The sequence below is a fragment of the Ranitomeya variabilis genome, chromosome 5 (genome assembly GCF_051348905.1).
Source record: "Ranitomeya variabilis isolate aRanVar5 chromosome 5, aRanVar5.hap1, whole genome shotgun sequence".
Lineage (NCBI taxonomy): Eukaryota > Metazoa > Chordata > Amphibia > Anura > Dendrobatidae > Ranitomeya > Ranitomeya variabilis.
The window spans coordinates 123,557,244-123,582,143 of NC_135236.1; the positions used below are offsets into that span (position 1 = coordinate 123,557,244).

The following is a 24,900-nucleotide window of genomic DNA, read 5'->3' on the forward strand; positions in this document are numbered from 1 at the left end:
GAAACCAGGGTTTGGGATACCCTTGGTAAATCAGCCTGGGGAAGAGATGTGCTCTAGTCGCGGGTTGTGGGGGTCTTCTTGAGGTATGCAGCACTGGGTGGCTGCAATCAGGAGAGGTAGCCTTGGGTTGACCCGAGGAAAGTGTGCACATGCAAACTGCATGAATAGGGTAAACCAAGCAGGTTGGGGAATGCGATCCTCTCTGGGGTTAATGTTAGGCATGGTAAGGAAAGAGACAGGGAAAGAAATAGGAAAGCTAGGAGCTACAGGAGAGAGAAACTCCCAATGGGAGCAGTGACATTGCCTGGAGAAATGTAGCAGAGCATACCCTGTCCTGACGATGTCAGGAAGCTGATGGCTAATCATCAGGAAACCAGGGTTACTCAGGTGACGAGAACCCTGCAGCACAGCCCGGTGGGAACACTTCCTCTGCCTTGAGAAGGAGAAAAAAATGGTGCTATCCCGGGAAGAAATGGGTGGAGTTGCATGTGAGAAATACGTGCGTGAACCTGATAAGCTGGAGGAAGGGGGGTAGGACAGACAAAACGAGCAAGAAAGACACTCGTGCAACTATTTGGATGAAGAGGAATGGGGCGTGGCTACACAGAACGACTAGGCTGCATAGAAGCCGGGAGCTAAATTAACGTGTATGCCCCCCCGAAGGTGTCGCAAAACTGCAGTGCACACTGAAAACCAGGGGACGGCCAGCGCTGCCTGATTGAAGACCCTGCACAACAAGGGGCTTGATGATGCACGCTGAGAGTACCCATTTTGTTCTCAAGGTGGAGGATTCTGACATCAATCTTCAAAGAAACTATGAAGACTGTCTTCAGGGGTCACTGGAAACAGCTTTGCTGGGATTTGAGATCCTTCTTCACTTTATGTATGCATGATACACTGTGGTGGGCGGGAGGAAAAGACAGAAAGGCAAGGACTGTCCAACTGTTCACCGTAACCTTAGTGTCCTGACATCTAGACCAGAGAGGATACAGTGTGACTGTTTCATCACTGTGCTCTCAGACTCTGGGGGATGTCAGAAAGTAATTTCTGCTCCACTCCCCAATCTGAACATGAGATCCTCTCTGAAAGAAAAAGACGACAATTGGGAAGAAAACAAAATGTGATTGTATAAAACAAATTATATATATTATTCTAAACTGATCAGACTACGTGGGTTTGTTTGCAATTTGTTGCATGCAGAAGTGAAGTGTACGTAGGAGCTGTAGAGGTCTTCTTTTGATGATATTTGCTCAAGTCATGCACATGCAAGTCTCACAAATGACAGTGATAAATGGTGATGAAACACGGATGAACTTTAATAAGCTGAAAAATTAAGCTCAGCTTTAGACCTTTCTTACAAAATATTAACCACACCAGATATTTAACAAGAATATACATAACCTACCAGACAGACTATAGTGCAAACAGTACTTCAAAGATCAAAATATTGAGCGACAGGTTCATTCAAAGTGGGAAAAAAAGATTTGACATATCAGGTACCGCTTCTGCTAAGAAGATTCTGTTCCATTTTTCGGAAACATTTTATAACGGGGAATACACAGCAAAATCTCCTTATGGAACCAAGTTGTTAGAGCAAAGTCAAAATAAGACTTATGTCTCACAAATGTAATACCGGCACGGGTGCAAATTTCAGCCTGTCACCATACTGCATCATAAGGACTGATGATGCTGTTATTTCGAGTGATCAGGCCCAGATTTGCGACTATAATACTGATTTAGAAACGCTTCTGTTACGTGTATGTGGCATACAGGGCTGCAGTAGAATGACGACATAAATAGATGAATCTATTACTTATGATTAGAAAAGTGAAACAAAAAAAAAACAACACAACTTTCAAGTCTTTGTTCCTTAACTCCATAAAAATGAACAGGAGCTAGCTGTAATGCCATTGGTTTCTTAATTATAGTCTGGTAGAAGCAAACGTGAAAAAATGTGGCTTGTTCATCAAAAGTCCAAAATGTGGCACCTTGCTCAGATGTTTTATCGAGACAGCATATCTGTCAGGCAGCACCGTGTCTGCGAGTCTCTCATCAGGACATCAGTGATGTCATAGAACTTGTTCTCAATGGCCAGTTTATAGCGGGTGTTGATGTCCTCACAGTAACAGATCACTCGCTTCAGGTTCTGCAGACCGGTGGATCCAGGAGAGTTCAGTTTGCATCTGAAATTGTATGCATAATCTACATTAGATATTGTCCAAACAAACAGATGCAACCACACGCTGAAAGCTGTAAGGTATATGGAAACATGGATTACAGAATTGATTTTCAACTGAATTATTGACAAAGACCATACTTCAAATGGGAACCTACACCATGAAACTTAAGCTACATTCACACATCTGTATGCTATCCGATTGTTTCTTTTATAGAGAGTTTCCTTGATCCATAAAAACATCCATTTTAAATATGAAAAAATGTGTCCGATCTGTCTTATTCTCATCCGTTTTGGGTATTAGACTCAGCCATATGGTGACCCTTTAAACATGGATGAAAAACTAACTGCATCCATTTTATTTAAAGGGCATCTATCAGTAGAATCAACCCTCCTAAGCCGTCTATATGGGCTTGTAGGTCATAGGAAGCTGAATAAAATGTTATCCTGATATCTGCGATCTGATGTCTTATTCCAGAGAAATCCATGTTTTTCTTAATGTGTTAATTAGTTGTCAAAATCTATAAATCTCTACATAAATCTCCCTGAGAATCTGCCTCCAGAGATTATCTTACATGAAAGTTGGCGTTACCAGTGTGAGAAATGTAATGACTGACACTATGCTCTCATAATCACACACAACTCTGCAGTGAGATCAGAACAGTACAGCAGAAATTAACTTTGTCTTATTACAAACACATTTGTATCTACAATTGTCCTCTCACACTGCTGTTGGCTCTGCTGTACTGCCCTTCCCCCACACTGGCTGCCTGTGAGATGTAATGAGACGTTCTGCTGCACTCTGTTCTCACTGCAAAGCTGTGTGCAATTATGAGAGCAGACTGTCAGTCATTTCATGTCTCACACTGGTATCTCCCTCTCTTTCTTGTAAAATAATCTCTGGAGGCAGATTCTCAGGGAGATCTAGGTTTGGCCCATAGATCTTAACAGCTCATTTACAAAGAAAAATGGGCCATTTTCCCTCTTTGGTCTCCATTTTTGCATCCACCTTGTATCCATTTAAAAAAAAAAAAAAAGAAGCAGAACTTGTATTTAGCCATTAATTCAAGGAAGGGATAAAACACTGAAATGGAATCTATCAGTAGGATCAACCTTCCTAAGCCATCTACATGGGTATGCAACTTATAGAAAATTGAATAAAACAATACCTTGATATCTGTAATCCTATGTCTTGTTCCAGAGAAATCCAACTTTTATACTGCTGTAAGAACAGATATACAGTTGCGTCCACATATGTTTGGACAGAGACAACATTTTTCTAATTTTGGTTATAGACATTACCACAATGAGTTTTAAACAAAACAATTCAGAAGCATTTAAAGTTCAGACTTTCAGCTTTCATTTGAGGGTATCCACATTAAAATTGGATGAAGGGTTTAGGAGTTTCAGCTCCTTAACTTGTGCCACCCTGTTTTTAAAGGGACCTAAAGTAATTGGACAATTGACTCCAAGGCTATTTCATGGACAGGTGTGGGCAATCCCTTCGTTATGTCATTCTCAATTAAGCAGATAAAAGGCCTGGAGTTGATTTGAGGTGTGGTGCTTGCATTTGGAAGGTTTTGCTGTGAAGTAAACATGCGGTTAAAGGAGCTCTCCGTGCAGGTGAAACAAGCCATCCTTAAGCGGCAAAAACAGAAAAAACCCATCCGAGAAATTGCTACAATATTAGGAGTGGCAAAATCCACAGTTTGGTACATCCTGAGAAAGAAAGAAAGCACTGGTGAACTCATCAATGCAAAAAGACCTGGGCGCCCACGGAAAACAACAGTGGTGGATGATCGCAGAATAATCTCCATGGTGAAGAGAAACCCCTTCACAACAGCCAACCAAGTGAACAGCACTCTCCAGGAGGTCGGCGTATCAATATCCAAATCTACCATAAAGAGAAGACTGCATGAAAGTAACTACAGAGGGTTCACTGCACGGTGCAAGCCACTCATAAGCATCAAGAATCAAAAGGCTAGACTGGACTTTGCTAAAAAACATCTAAAAAAGCCAGCACAGTTCTGGAAGAACATTCTTTGGACAGATGAAACCAAGATCAACCTCTACCAGAATGATGGAAAGAGAAAAGTATGGCGAAGGTGTGGTACAGCTCATGATCCAAAGCATACCACATCATCTGTAAAACACGGCGGAGGCAGTGTGATGGCTTGGGCATGCATGGCTGCCAGTGGCACTGGGTCACTAGTGTTTATTGATGATGTGACACAGGACAGAAGCAGCCAAATGAATTCTGAGGTATTCAGAGACATACTGTGTGCTCAGATCCAGCAAAACTGATTGGTCGTCGTTTCATACTACAGATGGACAATGACCCAAAACAAAAAGCCAAAGCAACCCAGGAGTTTATTAAAGCAAAGAAGTGGAATAGTCCTGAATGGCCAAGTCAGTCACCTGATCTCAACCCAACTCAGCATGCATTTCACTTGTTAAAGACTAAACTTCAGGCAGAAAGGCCCACAAACAAACAGCAACTGAAAACCACCGTAGCGAAGGCCTGGCAGAGCATCAAAAAGGAGGAAACACAGCGTCTGGTGATGGCCATGAGTTCAAGACGTCAAGCAGTCATTGCAAACAAAGGGTTTTCAACCAAGTACTAGAAATTAATATTTTATTAAAAATTATTTAATCTGTCCAATTACTTTTGGTCCCTTTAAAAACAGGGTGGCACATATTATCATGACCCAGCCTATTTTGGCCTTAATGACCTGGCCGTTTTTTGCAATTCTGACCAGTGTCCCTTTATGAGGTAATAACTCCGGAACGCTTCAACGGATCCTAGCGATTCTGAGACTGTTTTTTCGTGACATATTGGGCTTCATGTTAGTGGTAAATTTAGGTCGATAATTTCTGAGTTTATTTGTGAAAAAAACGGAAATTTGGCGAAAATTTTGAAAATTTCGCAATTTTCACATTTTGAATTTTTATTCTGTTAAACCAGAGAGTTATGTGACACAAAATAGTTAATAAATAACATTTCCCACATGTCTACTTTACATCAGCACAATTTTGGAAACAAATTTTTTTTTTGCTAGGAAGTTATAAGGGTTAAAATTTGACCAGTGATTTCTCATTTTTACAACAAAATTTACAAAACCATTTTTTTAGGGACCACCTCACATTTGAAGTCAGTTTGAGGGTTCTATATGGCTGAAAATACCCAAAAGTGACACCATTCTAAAAACTGCACCCCTCAAGGTGCTCAAAACCACATTCAAGAAGTTTATTAACCCTTCAGGTGTTTCACAGCAGCAGAAGCAACATGGAAGTAAAAAATTAACATTTAACTTTTTAGTCACAAAAATGATCTTTTAGCAACAATTTTTTTATTTTCCCAAGGGTAAAAGGAGAAACTGGACCATGGACGTTGTTGTACAATTTGTCCTGAGTACGCTGATACCTCATATGTGGGGGTAAACCACTGTTTGGGCGCACGGCAGGGCTCGGAAGGGAAGGAGCGCCATTTGACTTTTTGAATGAAAAATTGGCTCCAATCTTTAGCGGACACCATGTCGCGTTTGGAGGGCCCCCGTGTGCCTAAACACTGGAGCTCCCCCACAAGTGACCCCATTTTGGAAACTAGACCCCCCCCCAAGGAACTTATCTAGAAGCATAGTGAGCACTTTAAACCCCCAGATGCTTCACAAATTGTTCCGTAAAAATGAAAAAGTACTTTTTTTTCACAAAAAAATTATTTTAGCCTCAATTTTTTCATTTTCACATGGGCAACAGGATAAAATGGATCCTAAAATTTGTTGGACAATTTCTCCTGAGTACACCAATACCTCACATGTGGGGGTAAACCACTGTTTGGGCACATGGTAAGGCTCGGAAGGGAAGGAGCGCCATTTGACTTTTTGAATGAAAAATTATCTCCATCGTTAGCGGACACCATGTCGCGTTTGGAAAGCCCCCGTGTGCCTAAACATTGGAGCTCCTCCACAAGTGACCCCATTTTGGAAACTAGACCCCCCAAGGAACTTATCTAGAGGCATAGTGAGCACTTTAAACCCCCAGGTACTTCACAAATTGATCCGCAAAAATGAAAAAGTACTTTTTTTTCACACAAAATTTCTTTTAACCTCAATTCTTTCATTTTCACATGGGCAACAGGATAAAATGGATCCTAAAATTTGTTGGGCAATTTCTCCTGAGTACGCCAATACCTCATATGTGGGGGTAAACCACTGTTTGGGTGCACGGCAAGGCTCGGAAGGGGAGGCGTGCCATTTGACTTTTTGAATGGAAAATTAGCTCCAATCGTTAGCGGACATCTTGTCGTGTTTGGAGAGCCCCTGTGTGCCTAAACATTGGAGCTCCCCTACAAGTGACCCCATTTTGGAAACTAGACCCCCCAAGGAACTTATCTAGATGCATAGTGAGCACTTATAACCCCCAGGTGCTTCACAGAAGTTTATAACGCAGAGCCGTGAAAATAAAAAATAATTTTTCTTTCCTCAAAAATGATTTTTAGCCCAGAATTTTTTATTTTCCCAAGGGTAATAGGAGAAATTGGACCCCAAATGTTGTTGTCCAGTTTGTCCTGAGTACGAGGATACCCCATATGTGGGGGTAAACCACTGTTTGGGCGCACAGCAGGGCTCGGAAGGGAAGGCACGCCATTTGGCTTTTTGAATGGAAAATTAGCTCCAATCATTAGCGGACACCATGTCGCGTTTGGAGAGCCCCTGTGTGCCTAAACATTGGAGCTCCCGCACAAGTGACCCCATTTTGGAAACTAGACCTCCCAAGGAACTAATCTAGATGTGTGGTGAGCACTTTGAACCCCCAAGTGCTTCACAGAAGTTTATAACGCAGAGCCGTGAAAATAATAAATGTGTTTCCTTTCCTCAAAAATATTTTTTAGCCCAGAATTTTTTATTTTTGCAAGAGTAACAGGAGAAATTGGACCCCAAAAGTTGTTGTCCAGTTTCTCCTGAGTACGCTGATACCCCATATGTGGGGGTAAACCACTGTTTGGGCATGTGCCGGGGCTCAGAATGGAAGTAGTGACGTTTTGGAATGCAGACTTTGATGGAATGGTCTGCGGGCATCATGTTACGTGTGCAGAGCCCCTGATATGCCTAAACAGTAGAAACCCCCCACAATTGACCCCATTTTGGAAACTAGACCCCCCAAGGAACTTATCTATATGTGTGGTGAGCACGTTCAACCCCCAAGTGCTTCACAGAAGTTTACAACACAGAGCCGTGAAAATAAAAAATCATTTTTCTTTCCTCAAAAAAGATGTTTTAGCAAGCAATTTTTTATTTTCACAAGGGTAACAGGAGAAATTGGACCCCAATATTTGTTGCCCAGTTTGTTGTGAGTACGCTGATACCCCATATGTGGGGGTAGACCACTGTTTGGGCATATGCCGGGGCTCGGAAGGGAAGTAGTGGCATTTGAAATGCAGACTTTGATGGAATGGTCTGCGGGCGTCACGTTGCATTTGCAGAGCCCCTGATATGCCTAAACAGTAGAAACACCCCACAAGTGACCCCATTTTGGAAACTAGACCCCCCAAGGAACTTATCTAGATGTGTGGTGAGCACTTTCAACCCCCAAGTGCTTCACAGAAGTTTATAACGCAGAGCCGTGAAAATAAAAAATAATTGTTCTTTCCTCAAAAATTATGTTTTAGCAAGTAATTTTTTATTTTTGCAAGGGTAACAGGAGAAATTGGACCCCAACAGTTGTTGCCCAGTTTGTCCTGAGTACGCTGGTACCCCAAATGTGGGGGTAAACCACTGTTTGGGCGCACGTTGGGGCTTGGAAGGGAGGGAGCACCATTTGACTTTTTGAACGCAAGATTGGCTGGAATCAATGGTGGCGCCATGTTGCGTTTGGAGACCCCTGATGTGCCTAAACAGTGGAAACCCCTCAATTCTAACTTCAACACTAACCCCAACACACCCCTAATCCTAATCCCAACTGTAGCCATAACCCTAATCACAACCCTATCCCCAACACACCCCTAACCACAACCCTAACCGCAACACACCCGTAACCCTAATTCCAACCCTAACCCTAATCCCAACCCTAACCACAACTGTAACCCCAACACACCCCTAACCCTATCCGTAACCCTAACCACAAGCCTAATCTTAACCCTATTTCCAACCCTAGCCCTATTTCCAACCCTAACTCTAATTCCAACCCTAACCCTAAGGCTATGTGCCCACGTTGCGGATTCGTGTGAGATTTTTCCGCACGATTTTTGAAAAATCTGCAGGTAAAAGGCACTGCGTTTTACCTGCAGATTTACAGCAGATTTCCAGTGTTTTTTTGTGCGGATTTCACCTGCGGATTCCTAATGAGGAACAGGTGTAAAACGCTGCGGAATCCGCACAAAGAATTGACATGCTGCGGAAAATACAACGCAGCGTTTCTGCACGGAATTTTCCGCACCATGGGCACAGTGGATTTGGTTTTCCATAGGTGTACATGGTACTGTAAACCTGATGGAAAACTGCTACGAATTCGCAGCGGCCAATCCGCTGCGGATCCGCTGCGGATCCGCGGCCAATCCGCTGCGGATCCGCGGCCAATCTGCTGCGGATCCGCGGCAATCCGCTGCGGATCCGCAGCCAAATCCGCACTGTGTGCACATGCCATAACCCTAACCCTACCCCTAACCCTACCCGTAACCCTACCCCTACCCCAAGTTCTAACCCTAGTTCTAACCCTAACCCTAGTGGAAAACGAAAAAAAAAAAAAAAAAATTTCTTTATTTTATTATTGTCCCTACCTATGGGGGTGATAAAGGGGGGGGGGGGGGTTTATTTATTATTTTTTTTATTTTGATCGCTGTGATAGAACCTACCACAGCGATCAAAATGTACTTGTAAGGAATCTGCCGGCTGGCAGATTCGGCGGGCGCACTGAGCATGCGCCCGCCATTTTGGAAGATGGCGGCGCCCAGCGAGGAGACGTACGGACACCGGGAGGATCGGTAAGTATGAAGGGGTGGTGGGGGGGTGGATCGGAGCACAGGGGGGGTAATTGGAGCACAGGGGGGGTGAATCCAAACAAGGAGGGAGCGGACAGGAGGACGGGGGAGCCGGCAGGCGGACGGAGGGGACCGGACCCCATAACGGAGGACTTGGGGGGCGATCGGTGGGTGTGGGGGGGTCACTTCAGTATTTCCAGCCATGGCCGATGATATTGCAGCATCGGCCATGGCTGGTTTGTAATATTTCACCAGTTTTTTAGGTGAAATATTACAAATCGCTCCGATTGGCAGTTTCACTTTCAACAGCCAATCAGAGCGATCGTAGCCACGGGGGGGTGAAGCCATCCCCCCCGGGCTGAAGCACCACTCCCCCTGTCTCTGCAGATCGGGTGAGATTGGAGTTAACCCTTTCACCCGATCTGCAGGGACGCGATCATTCCATGACGCATACGCTGCGTCATAGGTCGGATTGGCACAGACTTTCATGACGCAGCGTATGCGTCAAAGGTCGGGAAGGGGTTAAGGAGCTGAAACTCCTAAACCCTTCATCCAATTTTAATGTGGATACCGTCAAATGAAAGCTGAAAGTCTGAACTTCAACTGCATCTGAATTGTTTTGTTTAAAATTCATTGTGGTAATGTCTATAACCAAAATTAGAAAAATGTTGTCTCTGTCCAAATATATATGCACCTAACTGTAGATGTGTGAACGCAGCCTTTCCTCTTCTGGTCAAGACCCACAAATTTTAAGGGTAAGTAGAAACCATCTAAAATACAAAACTAACCAGCCCCTCCTAACAAAATCACATAAATATTACAGCTGCAGGCCGCTTCTCCTGCATAGCAATGCAATATACAGATTCAGGATGAAAAACGAGTATGGCAAGTGGGAAAACGTGTATGGACAAGAATTAGTGTGCAGCAAGCCAAAAGTCTCTAATGACAGCCCTCTGATATGAATCCAGTAATCTGCAACTCCTCTGACATCATCCAGCCACATTGTTCTATGGAGTACATATACAACCCCGCCCCGACAGCCTTTTCAGCTTATATGGCTGACTTACTTGTTTGACAGCTGCTCGATCACCCCACTGCTGAGGAGCTGACGCTGCTTGAACTCTTCCAGGTACTGAAAATCTCCTCCAACTATCACTTTGCTATACAGGACTTCTGGCCAGTCTGGCTGCACATCATATGCTTCTGTAACAATAACAGCCTGCGAAAAAAACGCAGCAATGAGACGACGCAGGGGCGGCACAGCGCGCAGGGGTAATATAACAATTATAACACAGGTACTGTGTAATATAACATGTGTAATACAACACAGACGTGCAATATAATATAATAATAAATTCTTAATTTATATAGTGCCAACATATTCCGCAGCACTTTACAATTATAGAGGGGATTTGTACAGACAATAGACATTACAGCATAACAATAAACACAGATAAAAACAGATACCAAGAGGAATGAAAGCCCTGCTCGCAAGCTTACAATCTATGAGGAAAAAGGGGAGACACGAGAGGTGGATGGTAATAATTGCAGCACGTGAAAAGTCTTGGAGACGGGAGTGGGAGTTTCTGATTATTGAGGATGCTAACCTGAGGTCATTAGCTGATCGGAGGGTGGTAGACTGAGACCAGAGAGGAGATGTAGGGTGGTGCTGAGCCATGGAGTGCTTTGTGGATGAGGGTAGTAGTTTTGTACTGGATTCTGGAGTGGATGGGTAGCCAGTGTAATGACTGGCACAAGGTAGAGGCATCGGTGTAACGGTTGGTGAGGAATATGATCCTGGCAGCAGCATTCAGGACAGATTGGAGCGGGGAGAGTTTGGTAAGAGGGAGGCCGATTAGTAGAGAGTTGCAATAGTCCAGACGAGAATGAATAAGAGAAACAGTAAGAGTTTTTGCAGAGTCGAAAGCAAGAAAAGGTCGAATTCTAGAAATGTTTTTGAGGTGCAGATAAGAAGAGCGAGCCAGTGATCGGATGTGGGGGGTGAATGAAAGCTCGGAATCAAGGATGACCCCAAGGCAGTTGCCTGGCATGTTGCTTGGGAGTAATGGTGGAACCAAACACGGAAATGGCAATGTCAGGCAAAGGTAGGTTAGTAGAGGGAGAGAACACGAGGAGTTCAGTTTTTGACAGGTTCAATTTCAGATAGAGGGAGGACATGATGTTAGAGACAGCAGTAAGACAATCACTGGTGTTTTCTAACAAGGCAGGCGTGATATCAGGAGCAGAAGTGTATAATTGGGCATCATCAGCATAGAGATGGTACTGGAAACCAAATCTACTGATTGTTTGTCCAATAGACGCGGTATACAAAGAGAGGAGGAGGGGGCCTAGGACTGATCCTTGAGGAACCCCAACAGTGAGGGGAAGGTGACAGGTATAAAACAACATAGAGGTGTGATATAACACAGGTAAATCTGAAGACTTCTGATAACGCGCAGTGCGCCTCTGTGAAGCCAGTACGCGTACACCGGGCATTAGAGGATGAGCTGTAGCCTCCATACAGGTTCCCAATAAGGAACTGCAGGACGTGGTAATGTATAGTCTATGTATGTCAATATATATGTGCATGTAGTGTGCATGCAGCAGAGCTGTGTACGTCTACACGGGCATGCAGCAGAGCTGTGTATGTCAATTTGTGCATGTAGTGTGCATGTAGCAGAGCTGTGTATGTCTACATGGGCATGCAGCACGGCTGTGTATGTCTACATGGGCATGCAGCACGGCTGTATATGTCTACATGGGCATGCAGCGGGGCTGTGTATGTCTACATGGGCATGCAGCGGGGCTGTGTATGTCTACATGGGCATGCAGCGGGGCTGTGTATGTCTACATGGGCATGCAGCGGGGCTGTGTATGTCTACATGGGCATGCAGCGGGGCTGTGTATGTCTACATGGGCATGCAGCGGGGCTGTGTATGTCTACATGGGCATGCAGCGGGGCTGTGTATGTCTACATGGGCATGCAGCGGGGCTGTGTATGTCTACATGGGCATGCAGCGGGGCTGTGTATGTACATGGGCATGCAGCGGGGCTGTGTATGTCTACATGGGCATGCAGCGGGGCTGTGTATGTCTACATGGGCATGCAGCGGGGCTGTGTATGTCTACATGGGCATGCAGCGGGGCTGTGTATGTCTACATGGGCATGCAGCGGGGCTGTGTATGTCTACATGGGCATGCAGCGGGGCTGTGTATGTCTACATGGGCATGCAGCGGGGCTGTGTATGTCTACATGGGCATGCAGCGGGGCTGTGTATGTCTACATGGGCATGCAGCGGGGCTGTGTATGTCTACATGGGCATGCAGCGGGGCTGTGTATGTCTACATGGGCATGCAGCGGGGCTGTGTAGGTTTATATGGGCATGCAACAAAGCTGTGTATGTCTATATGTGCATGTAGTGTGCATGCAGCAGAGCAGTGTATGTCTTCATGGGCATGCAGCAGAGCAGTGTAGGTTTATATGGACATGCATCAGAGCTGTGTATATCTATATGTGCATGTAGCAGCATTGTGTTGTATGTATAACACTGCAGAGAGAAACTAACAATAGATTTTTTACCTCCCTATTGTACCTTAGTACATTAAAATTCGTGAAAATTATCACTCTACTTTACAATACCAGGCAAGTTTTAATTAATAGGAAACAATGTTTTTCCTGTTTTCCGCTGTCTAAACCTTGGATGCATCTTATAGTCCAAAAAATACGGTAGGTTTGTGGGAAAGTATTCTGTATAAGGGATCGCTCAGAAGAGTATTAAAAGTCTGTGTGCGATCCTTATGCAAAACGAGTAAAATACAAATAATACACTTACTAGTGAAAGTCAGTGTGGTGGCTCACATGAAATTTTGATGGTCTGTATGTTTAAAAAAAACAAACAAAAAACAAACAAACAGCAAACAGCAACATGCTGTACTTTGATCCGCATTCCAGATCAGACTCACTCATTAGAAGTCAATGGTGTGTTAAAAACAAATCACATACAGGTTACCATCTGTATGTCATGCACTTTTCACAGGTCCATTATAATTATTAAAATAGGAAACTGTACTGGATCTTTCATTATTTATTCAATGGTTTATGTAAAATGGATGCAACACGAATGTGCAAAAAGGCGAAAGACAAAATTGTCTGAACCTGACCTTGTATTTTATTACTTGAAATCCCTGGTGTTTGCATGCATATGAGTGCCGTGGGTGGTCTTCCTGAGTGACTGACAGCTATCGCTGCATGCACAAACTTCTCCCCCCAAAATGTATAATCAATCTGACCAGCTCCTCCTGTTCCAACACCCTGCCTGCATATCAGATACTATTTTCAACAGGACCGGTTGCCTTTAAATGCCACTGTAAAGGATTAAAAGCAGCATTGAAGGATTTACCCCCAGCAATCAGAGCTAACTCCGGTTGTTGCTGTTAGAGGCAGATGCCAGCTGTTTCATACAGTTGGCATCCTTGGTGTGTTAAGTCTGTTCCTGAGCCCACTCCATACACCCGCACCTAGCATGTGCCTGTGCTGGGACACGGTGGCTTAGTGGTTAGCACTGCAGCCTTGCAGTGCTTGGGTCCTGGGTTCAAATCCCACCAAGGACATCTGCAAGGAGTTTGTATGTTCTCCCCATGTTTGCGCGAATTTCCTCCGGGTTCTCCGGTTTCCTCCCACATTCCAAACACATACTAATAGGGAATGTAGATTGTGAGCCCCAATGGGGACAGGGATGAAGACAAAGTGCTGTGGAATTAATGGCGCTATATAAAATTAGTAAAATAAATACATTAAACAAGCAAAACAATCTGTTTTAACTCTTCTGTAACAAGAATTCTTGGTTATTGCTGTGGATTTTTTGATATCGTCTCTGCCCATCTCGCCAAATTGTCGCATGTACTGGTAAGGGAGGCGACAGTCCCAAATAATTTTATACACACACATAAGAATAAGATTGTGGGAAGAAGAGGGAACTGACAATTAAGTATGAAAAGTGAGACACTTTTAGGAATTGTGCACGCACCTGATAAAATCTCGGCAGAGCCAATATGGGCTCAACCAAGTTCACTCGCTCCAAGTTAATTAGCTTTGTTTCATGGCCATTGTTCAAGAGATGAAGTTGTAGGGTGAGAAGCCGGGTGAGACGGGCACAGCGTAGTGACTGGCGCACACAAGAGTCCTGTATCGACACAAGGAAAATCAGAGGAGGACAGTATTATCCAGCTTCCGTCAGTACGAGGACTGTTCTGTTACAAGAAAGTAATTCTGCACCAGAGAAAGGAAGGGTGATCCTCACTTCTCGCATTATCATTTACAAGGGGGTACACATGGCTGGCCGAAATATACTCTGCTCTTCTTTAGAGTAGCCCCCTCTCTGTAACTTCACAGCGTCCAGCAACTTTCTTGCATTTGATCTTCAATCTCTCTCCCCTATCACCTTTAGGTTCACTCAGTTATTGACATTTTGCCATAAAGTAAAATGCTGACGTGCGTCACCTAAAGGGGTTGCCTGGCATAATGATAAAGATATGCTACAAATTTCTACTAGGTGACCCCCCCCCCTCTAGGACCCACATTTATTGCATCTCCAAAACGGGTTCCAACTAATGCCCCAGACATTGGCTGTTCGTTACAGCCAAGTATTGCTTTCCTCCGAGCCCGAAAATAGTCTTAGACCAATCATTTTCTGCACGAGCCCTAAGTGCGATCCGGCAAAAAGGAGATTTTTGTTTACTTACCGTAAAATCTTTTTCTCCGAGCCACTCATTGGGGGACACAGGACCATGGGTGTTATGCTGCTGCCACTAGGAGGACACTAAGTAGACAGAAAGATTAACTCCTCCTCTGCAGTATACACCCCTTCACTGGATACAATTTCAACCAGTTCGGTAGTAAAGCAGTAGGAGCATGAACAAAGACAACTATGTCAAAACCAAAGAAGTAACAACAAGCCAAAACAGGCTAACAGGGTGGGTGCTGTGTCCCCCAATGAGTGGCTCGGAGAAAAAGATTTTACGGTAAGTAAACAAAAATCTCCTTTTCTCCTACGCCTCATTGGGGGACACAGGACCATGGGACGTACAAAAGCAGTCCCTGGGTGGGGAGCAATATGCTAATACCCCATGTACCACTGGCCTACGGCTTAAGGAACTGCCGCTTGCAGAATGCGCCTGCCAAGGGCGGCGTCTGCAGAAGAGATAGAATGAATGTGGTAATGCTTGGTAAAGGTGTGCAAACTGGACCACGTCGCAGCCTTGCAGACCTGCTGTGCTGACGCCTGGTGCCGAATGGCCCACGAGGCGCCTACCGACCGAGTAGAATGAGCCTTGATCCCAGCTGGGATAGGAACACCTTTGACACGATAGGATTCTTGAATGGCTGACCGAATCCATTTTGCCAGAGTGGCTTTTGAAGCAGGAGAACCCTTCCTGGGCCCCTCTGGAAGTACGAACAGGACGTCTGACGTGCAGAAGGGAGCCGTCCTTCAGACGTACCGACGAAGAGCCCTCACCACATCAAGAGTGTGTAGAGCCTTTTCGATGCGATGGACAGGTGCCGGGCAGAACGAAGGCAAAACAATTTCCTCATTGAGGTGGAAAGAGGAGACGACCTTGGGCAAAAAGGAGGGAGAGGTCCTCAATACCGCCTTGTCCGGATGAAAAATTAGAAAGGGAGGGCGGCAGGAGAGCGCAGCCAACTCCGAGACCCTTCTGATGGACGTGACGGCTACCAGGAAGACTACCTTCCAAGAAAGGAAGGTCAAGGAAACGTCCTGTAGCGGTTCGAAGGGAGTCTCCTGAAGAGCTCCGAGAACTAAGTTGAGATCCCACGGATCCAAGGGTTACTTGTAGGGAGGCGCCACACGGGAAACTCCCTGGAAGAAAGTCTTCACCGGCAACCTATTGGCAATCTTCCGCTGGAAAAAACTGACAATGCCGAAACCTGACCCTTTAGGGAGCTAAGGGCAAGTCCCGACTCTAGTCCGGACTGAAGAAACTCCAGTATGGAAGGAATAGAAAATACTAGAGGAGATCGTCCCTGTGCATCGCACCATGAGAAAAAAATTCGCCAGGTACGGTGGTAACTACGCATGGAAACAGGTTTCCTAGCTCTGATCATGGTGGAGGACACCCTGGGAGAGAAACCTGCTTGGCCTAGAATCCAGGACTCAACGGCCAGGCCGTCAAAGACAGGGCCCCTGAGTTCTGGTGGTAAATCGGGCCCTGTGAAAGAAGATCCGCGCGATCTGGAAGACGCCAGGGGACGTCGGCTACCAGCTGAACCAGTTCGGCGTACCATGCTCGACGCGGCCAGTCTGGCGCGACGAGAATCACTGGTACCCCCTCTGCCCTGATCTTTTTGATGACCCTCGGTAGTAGGGGAAGAGGAGGAAAAATGTACGGGAGGCGGAATTGGCGTCAGGGCAGGACCAGGGCGTCTACTCCGAGGGCCCGTGGGTCGAGGGACCGAGCACGGAACTGAGGAACCTTGCTGTTCATCCTGGAAGCCATGAGATCCACATCCGGGGTCCCCCAGCGATGGCAAATCTGCTGGAAGACCTCCGGGTGGAGGGACCATTCTCCGGAGGCGATGCCCTGGCGGCTGAGGAAGTCCGCCGCCCAATTTTCCACACCTGGAATGTGGATCGCCGAGATGGGCGAATGGTTCGACTCCGCCCAATGGAGGATGTGAGACACCTCGAGCATGGCCGTCCTGCTGCGAGTTCCGCCCTGACGGTTGATGTATGCCACGGCCGTGGCGTTGTCGGATTGGATTCTGACTGGATGACCTGCCAGAAGTCGGTGAAAGTGAAACAATGCTAGCCTGATAGCTCGAATCTCGAGGATATTGATGGCAAGGCGAGACTCTTGAATGGACCACCGCCCCTGGGCTGTGTGATGGTTGAAGACCGCTCCCCAGCCTATGAGACTGGCATCGGTGGTCACCACCAGCCACCGTACTGGGAGAAAAGACCTTCCCTGGGTTAGGGAGGACTTCAGCGTCCACCACCTGAGGGTCTTCCTGACCCGAGGGGACAGGATGAATCGGCGGTCGAAGGAGGACGGGTTGCCGTCCCAAGCCGACAGTAGCGCATGCTGCAGGGGACGGAGGTGAAACTGCGCAAATGGGACCGCTTCCATGGCCGCTACCATCTGCCCGAGAACTCGCATGCTGGCGCGAATGGAGTGGGATACTGGACGAGAAAGACGCTGGGCTCCCTGCTGCAAGGCCAAAGCCTTGTCTTGAGGGAGTATGACCAGACCGCGGGAAGTGTCCAGTATCATCCCCAGGAAGGAGATTTGTTGAGACGGAATTGGAAAAGATTTTTCGAAGTTTATCTTCCATCCCAGGCGAGAAAGAGTATCCACCGTGAGAACGACGGACTCTTCGCACGCTGGGTAGGAAGGACCCTTTATCAGCAGGTCGTCCAGGTACGGAATTACCACCACTCCCCTGGAATGAAGAATAGCCATGGCAGCCACCATGACCTTCGTGAAAACTCTGGGAGCGGTGGCGAGACCGAAGGGCAAGGCCACAAATTGGAAGTGTTCCCCGCAAAAGGCGAAGCGAAGGAACTGCTGATGCGGAGGGAAGATAGGTATGTGCAGGTAGGCATCCTTGATGTCTATGGATGCCAGGAATTCTCCCTTTTCCATAGACGCGACCACAGAACGGAGGGATTCCATCCTGAAATGTCGGATTTTTATGAATCTGTTTAGTAGCTTCAGGTCTAGGATCGGACGTAGTGATCCGTCCTTCTTTGGGACCACGAACAGATTCGAATAGAAACCCTTGAATCTTTGTTCTAGGGGGACCGGAATGATGACTCCGTCCTTTTGTAGTGCCCGTATTGCCTGGAGAAACGCTGTGGCCTTTGACCTTTGAGGGCAAGACCGAAAGAAGCGTGTAGGGGGGGGGGAGGAAAATTCTATTTTGTATCCGGTGGACACCAGTTCTCTGACCCACTCGTCGGAAACGACTGAGAGCCAGGCCTGACAGAACAAGAGTAGACGTCCGCCTAGTTTGTTGGAGTCCACCGGATGATGCAAGGAGTCATTGGGCGGAGGATCCATGAGATGCGGATCCCTTAGACCCGGGAGGTTTAGGCCTGGGTCTCCAGTTACGATTAGGTCTGTAAGAGACCTGGGTGCCTCGGCCACCGCGCGAACCTCGTCCTGATGCGGGGGTAGAGGATGTAGAAGACCAGTTGGTATTGGACCGAAAAGGCCGAAATGGAGATTGCTGCTGGTACCGAAAGGACCGGGTAGGCTTTTGCTGGGGAAGAAATTTACTTTTCCCTCCGGTAGCATCCGAGATCATTTGGTCCAATTTTTCTCCAAATAACCGACCAGCCTGGTAAGGCAGGGCTGTTAGAGAACGTTTAGAAGCCGAATCTGCTCGCCAATCCCTGAGCCACAGGGCTCTCCTGATGGAAATTGCATTGGCGGCTGCCTGTGCAGCGCAATTGGCTGCGTCCATAGAGGCGTTGACAATGAAGTCTCCGGCCTGCGCTATCTGGTTAACCAGGATGCTGGCTTCTGGAGGTAAATTACTGGTTTGAGAGGAAAGAGTCTCGGTCCAAGAGACCATAGCCTTAGCCACCCAAGAGGCGGCGAAGGATGGGAAGAGAGACGCTCCTGTGGCCTCGAAGGCGGAACGAGCCAGATAATCAATCTGGCGATCGGAGGGATTCTTAACGGAGGAACCATCCGAAAGAGACAGGATGGTCTTGGACGCGAGGTGTGACACCGCAGGGTCCACCGAGGGAGACTGCAGCCAGTCCTTGACTAATTCCCGAGAAAAAGGGTATTTGGCCTCGATGGACTTTTGTCCCAAGAAGCGTTTATCTGGGCGATCCCTATGTTTTTGTACAATCTCCTTAAAGTGAGGTGAGTGACAAAAACATTTTTAACACGTTTAGTTTTCTTGAAAGACACCACATGTTCGGGTTCCGAAGCGGAGTCCTCAGTCACTTTCAGGGTCTGATTTACCGCCTCAATGAGAGAGTCGAGAGACTCTTGGGAGGAGGGGGGGTCCTGAACGTAGGAAATGTCGGACTCATATTCAGAGTCATCCGAGTTTGGGGAAGGGGACCTGGAAGCAGAGCTTGCAGGTACTGAAGGGCCCGCTAGCTCATGGTCAGGGGATGAAACGTGAACACGTTTTCTGGAGCCCCGGGTAGAAAGTGACCGGGTACGCCCCCTGCTGGTAGAAGAATCCATACCGTCGTCTGAATCCTCAACGGTCCGACCTGGAGGGGGGCCCCGGAGGGAGTCAATTGCCCTGGCTAGGGAAGCCACGGATCGTGACAGAGAGGTTGCCCACTCAGGGGGGCTAGGCTCTACCGGGTCGACGGCTGCGGCATCGGCGACGGTACCGGCGTCGGCAAGGGGCGGCTGCACAGAGGGCGAGACGCAATCTACACGCAAAGGCAGGGCCGGCGTCAGCGGACGGCAGGGTCGGGCAGATGCCGGGGCCCCCTGACTTCTGGGGGCCCCCCTAGGATCCGACGGCAATTTTTTTTTATTTTTTTTTTCTTACTTGGGACTGGCCGCCGACTCGCCGATCCAGAGACAGAGGGGACGGAGGAGACGGAGTCCCCGCTGAAAGCCCCGCCCACAGGGGTGGGATTCAGGCTGAATCTTACTAAGTTGCTGTGTGGTCGCTGGGGAGCTGTCACACAGACAGCTCTCTCCAGCGACCAAGCGACTTCGGCATCGCTGAAACTGTCTTCAGCGATGCCGAAGTCCCCATGTAAAAAAAAAAAAAACACTACATATACGCACCTTCTGTCGTCCTTCATGTCCCTCGGCGCTTGCCGCACTGACTGTGTCTCAGCACCGGCCGGCCGTAACAGCGGTGCCCAGCGGTGAACCGCTGTTACTGCAGGTTCACCGCTGGGCTCTGCTTTACGGCCGGACGGCGCTGAGACAGTCAGTACGGCAAGCTCCAGGGGACGTGACGGGCAACAGACGGTGAGTATGTAGTGTTTTTTTTTTTTTACTTTTAGGAGGGGGCAGAACGCTGGACACAGGAGGGGGCAGAACGCTGGACACAGGAGGGGGCAGAACGCTGGACACAGGAGGGGGCAGAACGCTGGACACAGGAGGGGGCAGAACGCTGGACACAGGAGGGGGCAGAGCGCTGGACACAGGAGGGGGCAGAACGCTGGACACAGGAGGGGGCAGAACGCTGGACACAGGAGGGGGCAGAACGCTGGACACAGGAGGGGGCAGAGCGCTGGACACAGGAGGGGGCAGAACGCTGGACACAGGAGGGGGCAGAACGCTGGACACAGGAGGGGGCAGAACGCTGGACACAGGAGGGGGCAGAACGCTGGACACAGGAGGGGGCAGAACGCTGGACACAGGAGGGGGCAGAACGCTGGACACAGGAGGGGGCAGAACGCTGGACACAGGAGGGGGCAGAACGCTGGACACAGGAGGGGGCAGAACGCTGGACACAGGAGGGGGCAGAACGCTGGACACAGGAGGGGGCAGAACGCTGGACACAGGAGGGGGCAGAACGCTGGACACAGGAGGGGGCAGAACGCTGGACACAGGAGGGGGCAGAACGCTGGACACAGGAGGGGGCAGAACGCTGGACACAGGAGGGGGCAGAACGCTGGACACAGGAGGGGGCAGAACGCTGGACACAGGAGGGGGCAGAACGCTGGACACAGGAGGGGGCAGAACGCTGGACACAGGAGGGGGCAGAGCGCTGGACACAGGAGGGGGCAGAGCGCTGGACACAGGAGGGGGCAGAACGCTGGACACAGGAGGGGGCAGAACGCTGGACACAGAAGGGGGCAGAACGCTGGACACAGGAGGGGGCAGAACGCTGGACACAGGAGGGGGCAGAACGCTGGACACAGGAGGGGGCAGAACGCTGGACACAGGAGGGGGCAGAACGCTGGACACAGGAGGGGGCAGAACGCTGGACACAGGAGGGGGCAGAACGCTGGACACAGGAGGGGGCAGAGCGCTGGACACAGGAGGGGGCAGAGCGCTGGACACAGGAGGGGGCAGAGCGCTGGACACAGGAGGGGGCAGAGCGCTGGACACAGGAGGGGGCAGAGCGCTGGACACAGGAGGGGGCAGAGCGCTGGACACGGGGGCAGAAAGCTGGACACGGGGGCAGAAAGGAGAAACGGCATGATTGGAGACAAGGGGCAGGATGACAGACATGGCGGCATGACTGGAGACACTGGGGCATGACTGGAGACACTGGGGCAGGAATGGAAACAGATGGGGCAGAATTGAGACACAGGGGGCATGATTGCAGAAATGGGGGCCTGATTGGAGACGGGGCTGAATGGTGATACGGGCATGATTGGAGACACTGGAGGCAGGATTGGAGACAGATGGGGCAGGATCATGGGGCAGGATGGATACGATGGAGACAGATGGGGCAGGATGGGGAGATCATATGGTGCAGAAAGGATACTCATGAGGGCAGGATGGGAGAACATATGGCTGACGCCAGGAATGAGACACACGGGGGCCAGGATGGGGAATATTATTACCATAGGGACTAATTAAGGGATATTATTACTGCAGTGATGTATTTATTTTTTGAGGACACTGTTTTAAATGAGGGGGCGGTCCTGTTACTGTGTAGAGTGACACTATGTCGCCTCTTTTTCTTTATGCGGTGTAATGTAGAAGTTCGGAAAAATTAAGTAATGTGTTCTACAAGCGGAGCGCGAGATAACTCTGTTATTTCCTGCAGAGACGAGTCCTGGCTGGAAGACATGATGGCGGTCTGTGCTGGATGAAAGATGAAGGACTTAACCTAGAGACGTCACTGGTAAGTCAGTGTTACCTATACACTGACACTATACACTGTATACTATATACAGAGCTCCTGTGTATAATCTCACTAGTGATCACTGTATTACCTCTACACAGACACTGCATACTAAGTACAGATCTCCTGTGTATAATGGCACTGATGGTGATAGTGTGGTGCTTTTTTTTTATTACTGATCAGAATTGTAGTATTCAGTCACTATGTGGTGGTAATATGTGGTCTGGACATGGTGTTGCGGTATTTGTCCCTTGTATGTGATATTATTCGATCACTGTGGTGGTAATATGTCATCTGGTCATGGTGTAGCGGTATTTGTTCTTTGTATGTGATATTATTCGATCACTGTGGTGGTAATATGTCATCTGGTCATGGTGTAGCGGTATTTGTTCTTTTTATGTGATATTATTGGTCATTTTAAAAATTGAAAAATAAATAAAAATATACCTAAATTGTATTGCATATTTTAACAAATATTTAATAGGTTACAGCAGAGTAGGGCCTCACCAAAAGAGTCTACCGTGTTATGGTGGCGGCTTACAAAATCTTTTGGCCAAAACAAAAGCTGCCGGCTAGATGTGTGATCTGGTGATGGGAACGGTTAGGGTATGTGTCCACGTTAAGTAAACGCTGCGTGTTTGACGCTGCGTGGGGCCACAGCGTCAAACACGCAGCGTCCAGATGTTCCAGCATAGTGAAGGGGATTTTATGAAATCCCGTCTCCGCTATGCGTGGTAACACGCACCCGGCGGCCCTGCGACTCCGGACATGTGGCGCTTCTTTTAAGATCGCAGCATGTCCGTGTTCCTTGCGGCAGTCTTTGAATGTCTTTTACAAAAAAGTCAAAAAAGTCTTTTACAACTTACAGAGAAGCAAATTTATCAAAAGTTTCCCTGATATATTGCACTTTCTCTATTTTGCACTAGTGTTTTTATAAAGTTTACATAGTTTTTTTCTAAATAAAATATTTGGGTCTCTGTGGTCCCTGCTGTTTTACTGTCGCCACATGATTTGCTCCACAAGGGGGCCCACTGAGGTTCTGTCGCCCAAGGGCCCATGAAAACCTGGAGCCGGCCCTGCGCAAAGGAGTAGTGTGGGCTCGGGGCAGGGCCGCATTGCAAGTGGCACATACAGTGAAAAACACTGTGTGCTTCTTGTTACCCTTTTTTGTCTCCTTGGATTGAGACATAGTGCCTTAGGGACAGCGCGGGCAGTATACGCAGAGAAAGGGTTAAGCTTTTGAAACAGCTTACCCACGGTCCTGTCTGTGTCCCCAGAGAGAGATATGGCGGTTCTTTGTCCAGGAGTTCTCCTTGGAGCGCTGTAGAAGCGTGGGCTCCGTGCAGGGAGAGAGGAAATATGGCCCCCGAGATTTGGAGGGCGCCTCTCGTCCCAGATGAGAAGCGCCGATGTAGGGGGAGGAGCTACGGCCGTGGGAGGAAATTTTCCCACTGCGGCCTACTCCGGCTGAAGAAGCCGGGGACTAAATTTTTGGGGGCCTGCCGACGATGTGCGGCGGTGGCCGCGACGGAGCGCCGCCGAGCTTCACCGACCCCCGGTCGGCAGTGCCTCTCCCTGGGGACCCGGACCGCATCGCTGCCGGTAAGGGGGGAGCAGGGGGGATTCCCCTGAGGGTACTTACAGCCGCCATTGTCCCGGTTCTCACAGGTCTGCGGGCGCTTCTGTGAGGATGTGAACTCAATCCATGCACCCTGGATGGGGATGGAGAGGCCCCTGATGCATCACGCTGCTGTAGGGGGGCTGCGGCACAACATCCCCTCCGGACTGCATTCTTCTCCAGATTACATTGCTGTAATGCAGGGTCCTGGAGGGGGTTAGGGGAAATCGGGACCAAAAAGGAACCGATGCCCTGGCGCAAACTTTTTGTGCGCCATACGTCGCAGGAGAGGGACGGGGATGTATACTCGCCGTGCTCGCCTGTTGTTGGTTCGGGGGAGAGCGGACCCTATGAAAAAAAAGGACCCGTCGCCCCCTTCACTCCGTTAAATAAAAAATTTACATTTACATAAAATTAAAAAATCAAGAATTAAAATAAAGTTGGGGTCTGGGAAAAAAGACCCAAGTGCCTCCTAAGACACTAAGCAAGAACTGGTTGAAATTGTATCCAGTGAAGGGGTGTATACTGCAGAGGAGGAGTTAATCTTTCTGTCTACTTAGTGTCCTCCTAGTGGCAGCAGCATAACACCCATGGTCCTGTGTCCCCCAATGAGGCGTAGGAGAAACATTGAATCGCTCTCGGACCAATGTTATGCTATGGGGCCGTGCACATGTCCGATTTTTTTCGTCACTGCATGCCAGAGTTTGATCCAATACTCAGATCACATTTGACTATGCAGGCCAATCAATCCATGGAAACTATCAGACTCATTTCCACAGACTGACACAATTGAAAAGATGGAGAGATTTTTTTTCTCCCTGTTCTCCTAATCAGAGAGAATTGGATCACACTATGATCACACTCTGGTCAAACTCTGATCAGAGTGTTATTAGCATAATCAACCTGATTAAATAAGCTGGTGTGGCACGCTACCTAAAAAAATACAAAAACAACTTTGGAAGAAAGATCCCAGTCACATCAGGAAATAGTCTGCTTACCTTGGAATAACTCTCAGCAGCATCAATCAGCAGAGTGAGAGCCTTCATAATAGAGGATCGCAGCTCTCCCAGGTCAGACATCCAATATTCTGCAGGACATGGCACAAAAAAATATTTTGCAATGCGATAGAACTATGCATGCATCAGAGAAGACACAGCTATTAATGAATATTAACAACTTTGATGAGTTATTACCCAGTAATCATTTTTCTACATAGGAGAGAGTCATTTTAAATAAAGCTAGTACAATATTGTGCAAAAGTATTAGGCAGATGTGGAAAAATGCTTTAAAAAACAGAAGTGTTAAAAGGAAACTTAT

General features: G+C 47.9%; 1 protein-coding gene across 2 annotated transcripts in view; it reads right to left on the reverse strand.

Annotated features, from left to right (window-relative positions):
• Positions 1 to 1,295: 1,295 nt before the first annotated feature.
• The window catches only part of SPG11 (SPG11 vesicle trafficking associated, spatacsin), a 77,131-nt gene continuing 53,526 nt past the window's right edge, over positions 1,296 to 24,900 (reverse strand). For both annotated transcript variants that reach the window (XM_077263183.1, XM_077263181.1), the window contains exons 38-41: positions 24,582 to 24,670; positions 14,179 to 14,334; positions 10,220 to 10,371; positions 1,296 to 2,183 (exon numbers count right to left, since the gene is read on the reverse strand). In XM_077263183.1, the coding sequence (XP_077119298.1) occupies positions 2,003 to 2,183; positions 10,220 to 10,371; positions 14,179 to 14,334; positions 24,582 to 24,670 (578 nt within the window). In that variant the 3' untranslated portion in view covers positions 1,296 to 2,002. The remainder of the gene's footprint in view (positions 2,184 to 10,219; positions 10,372 to 14,178; positions 14,335 to 24,581; positions 24,671 to 24,900) is intronic.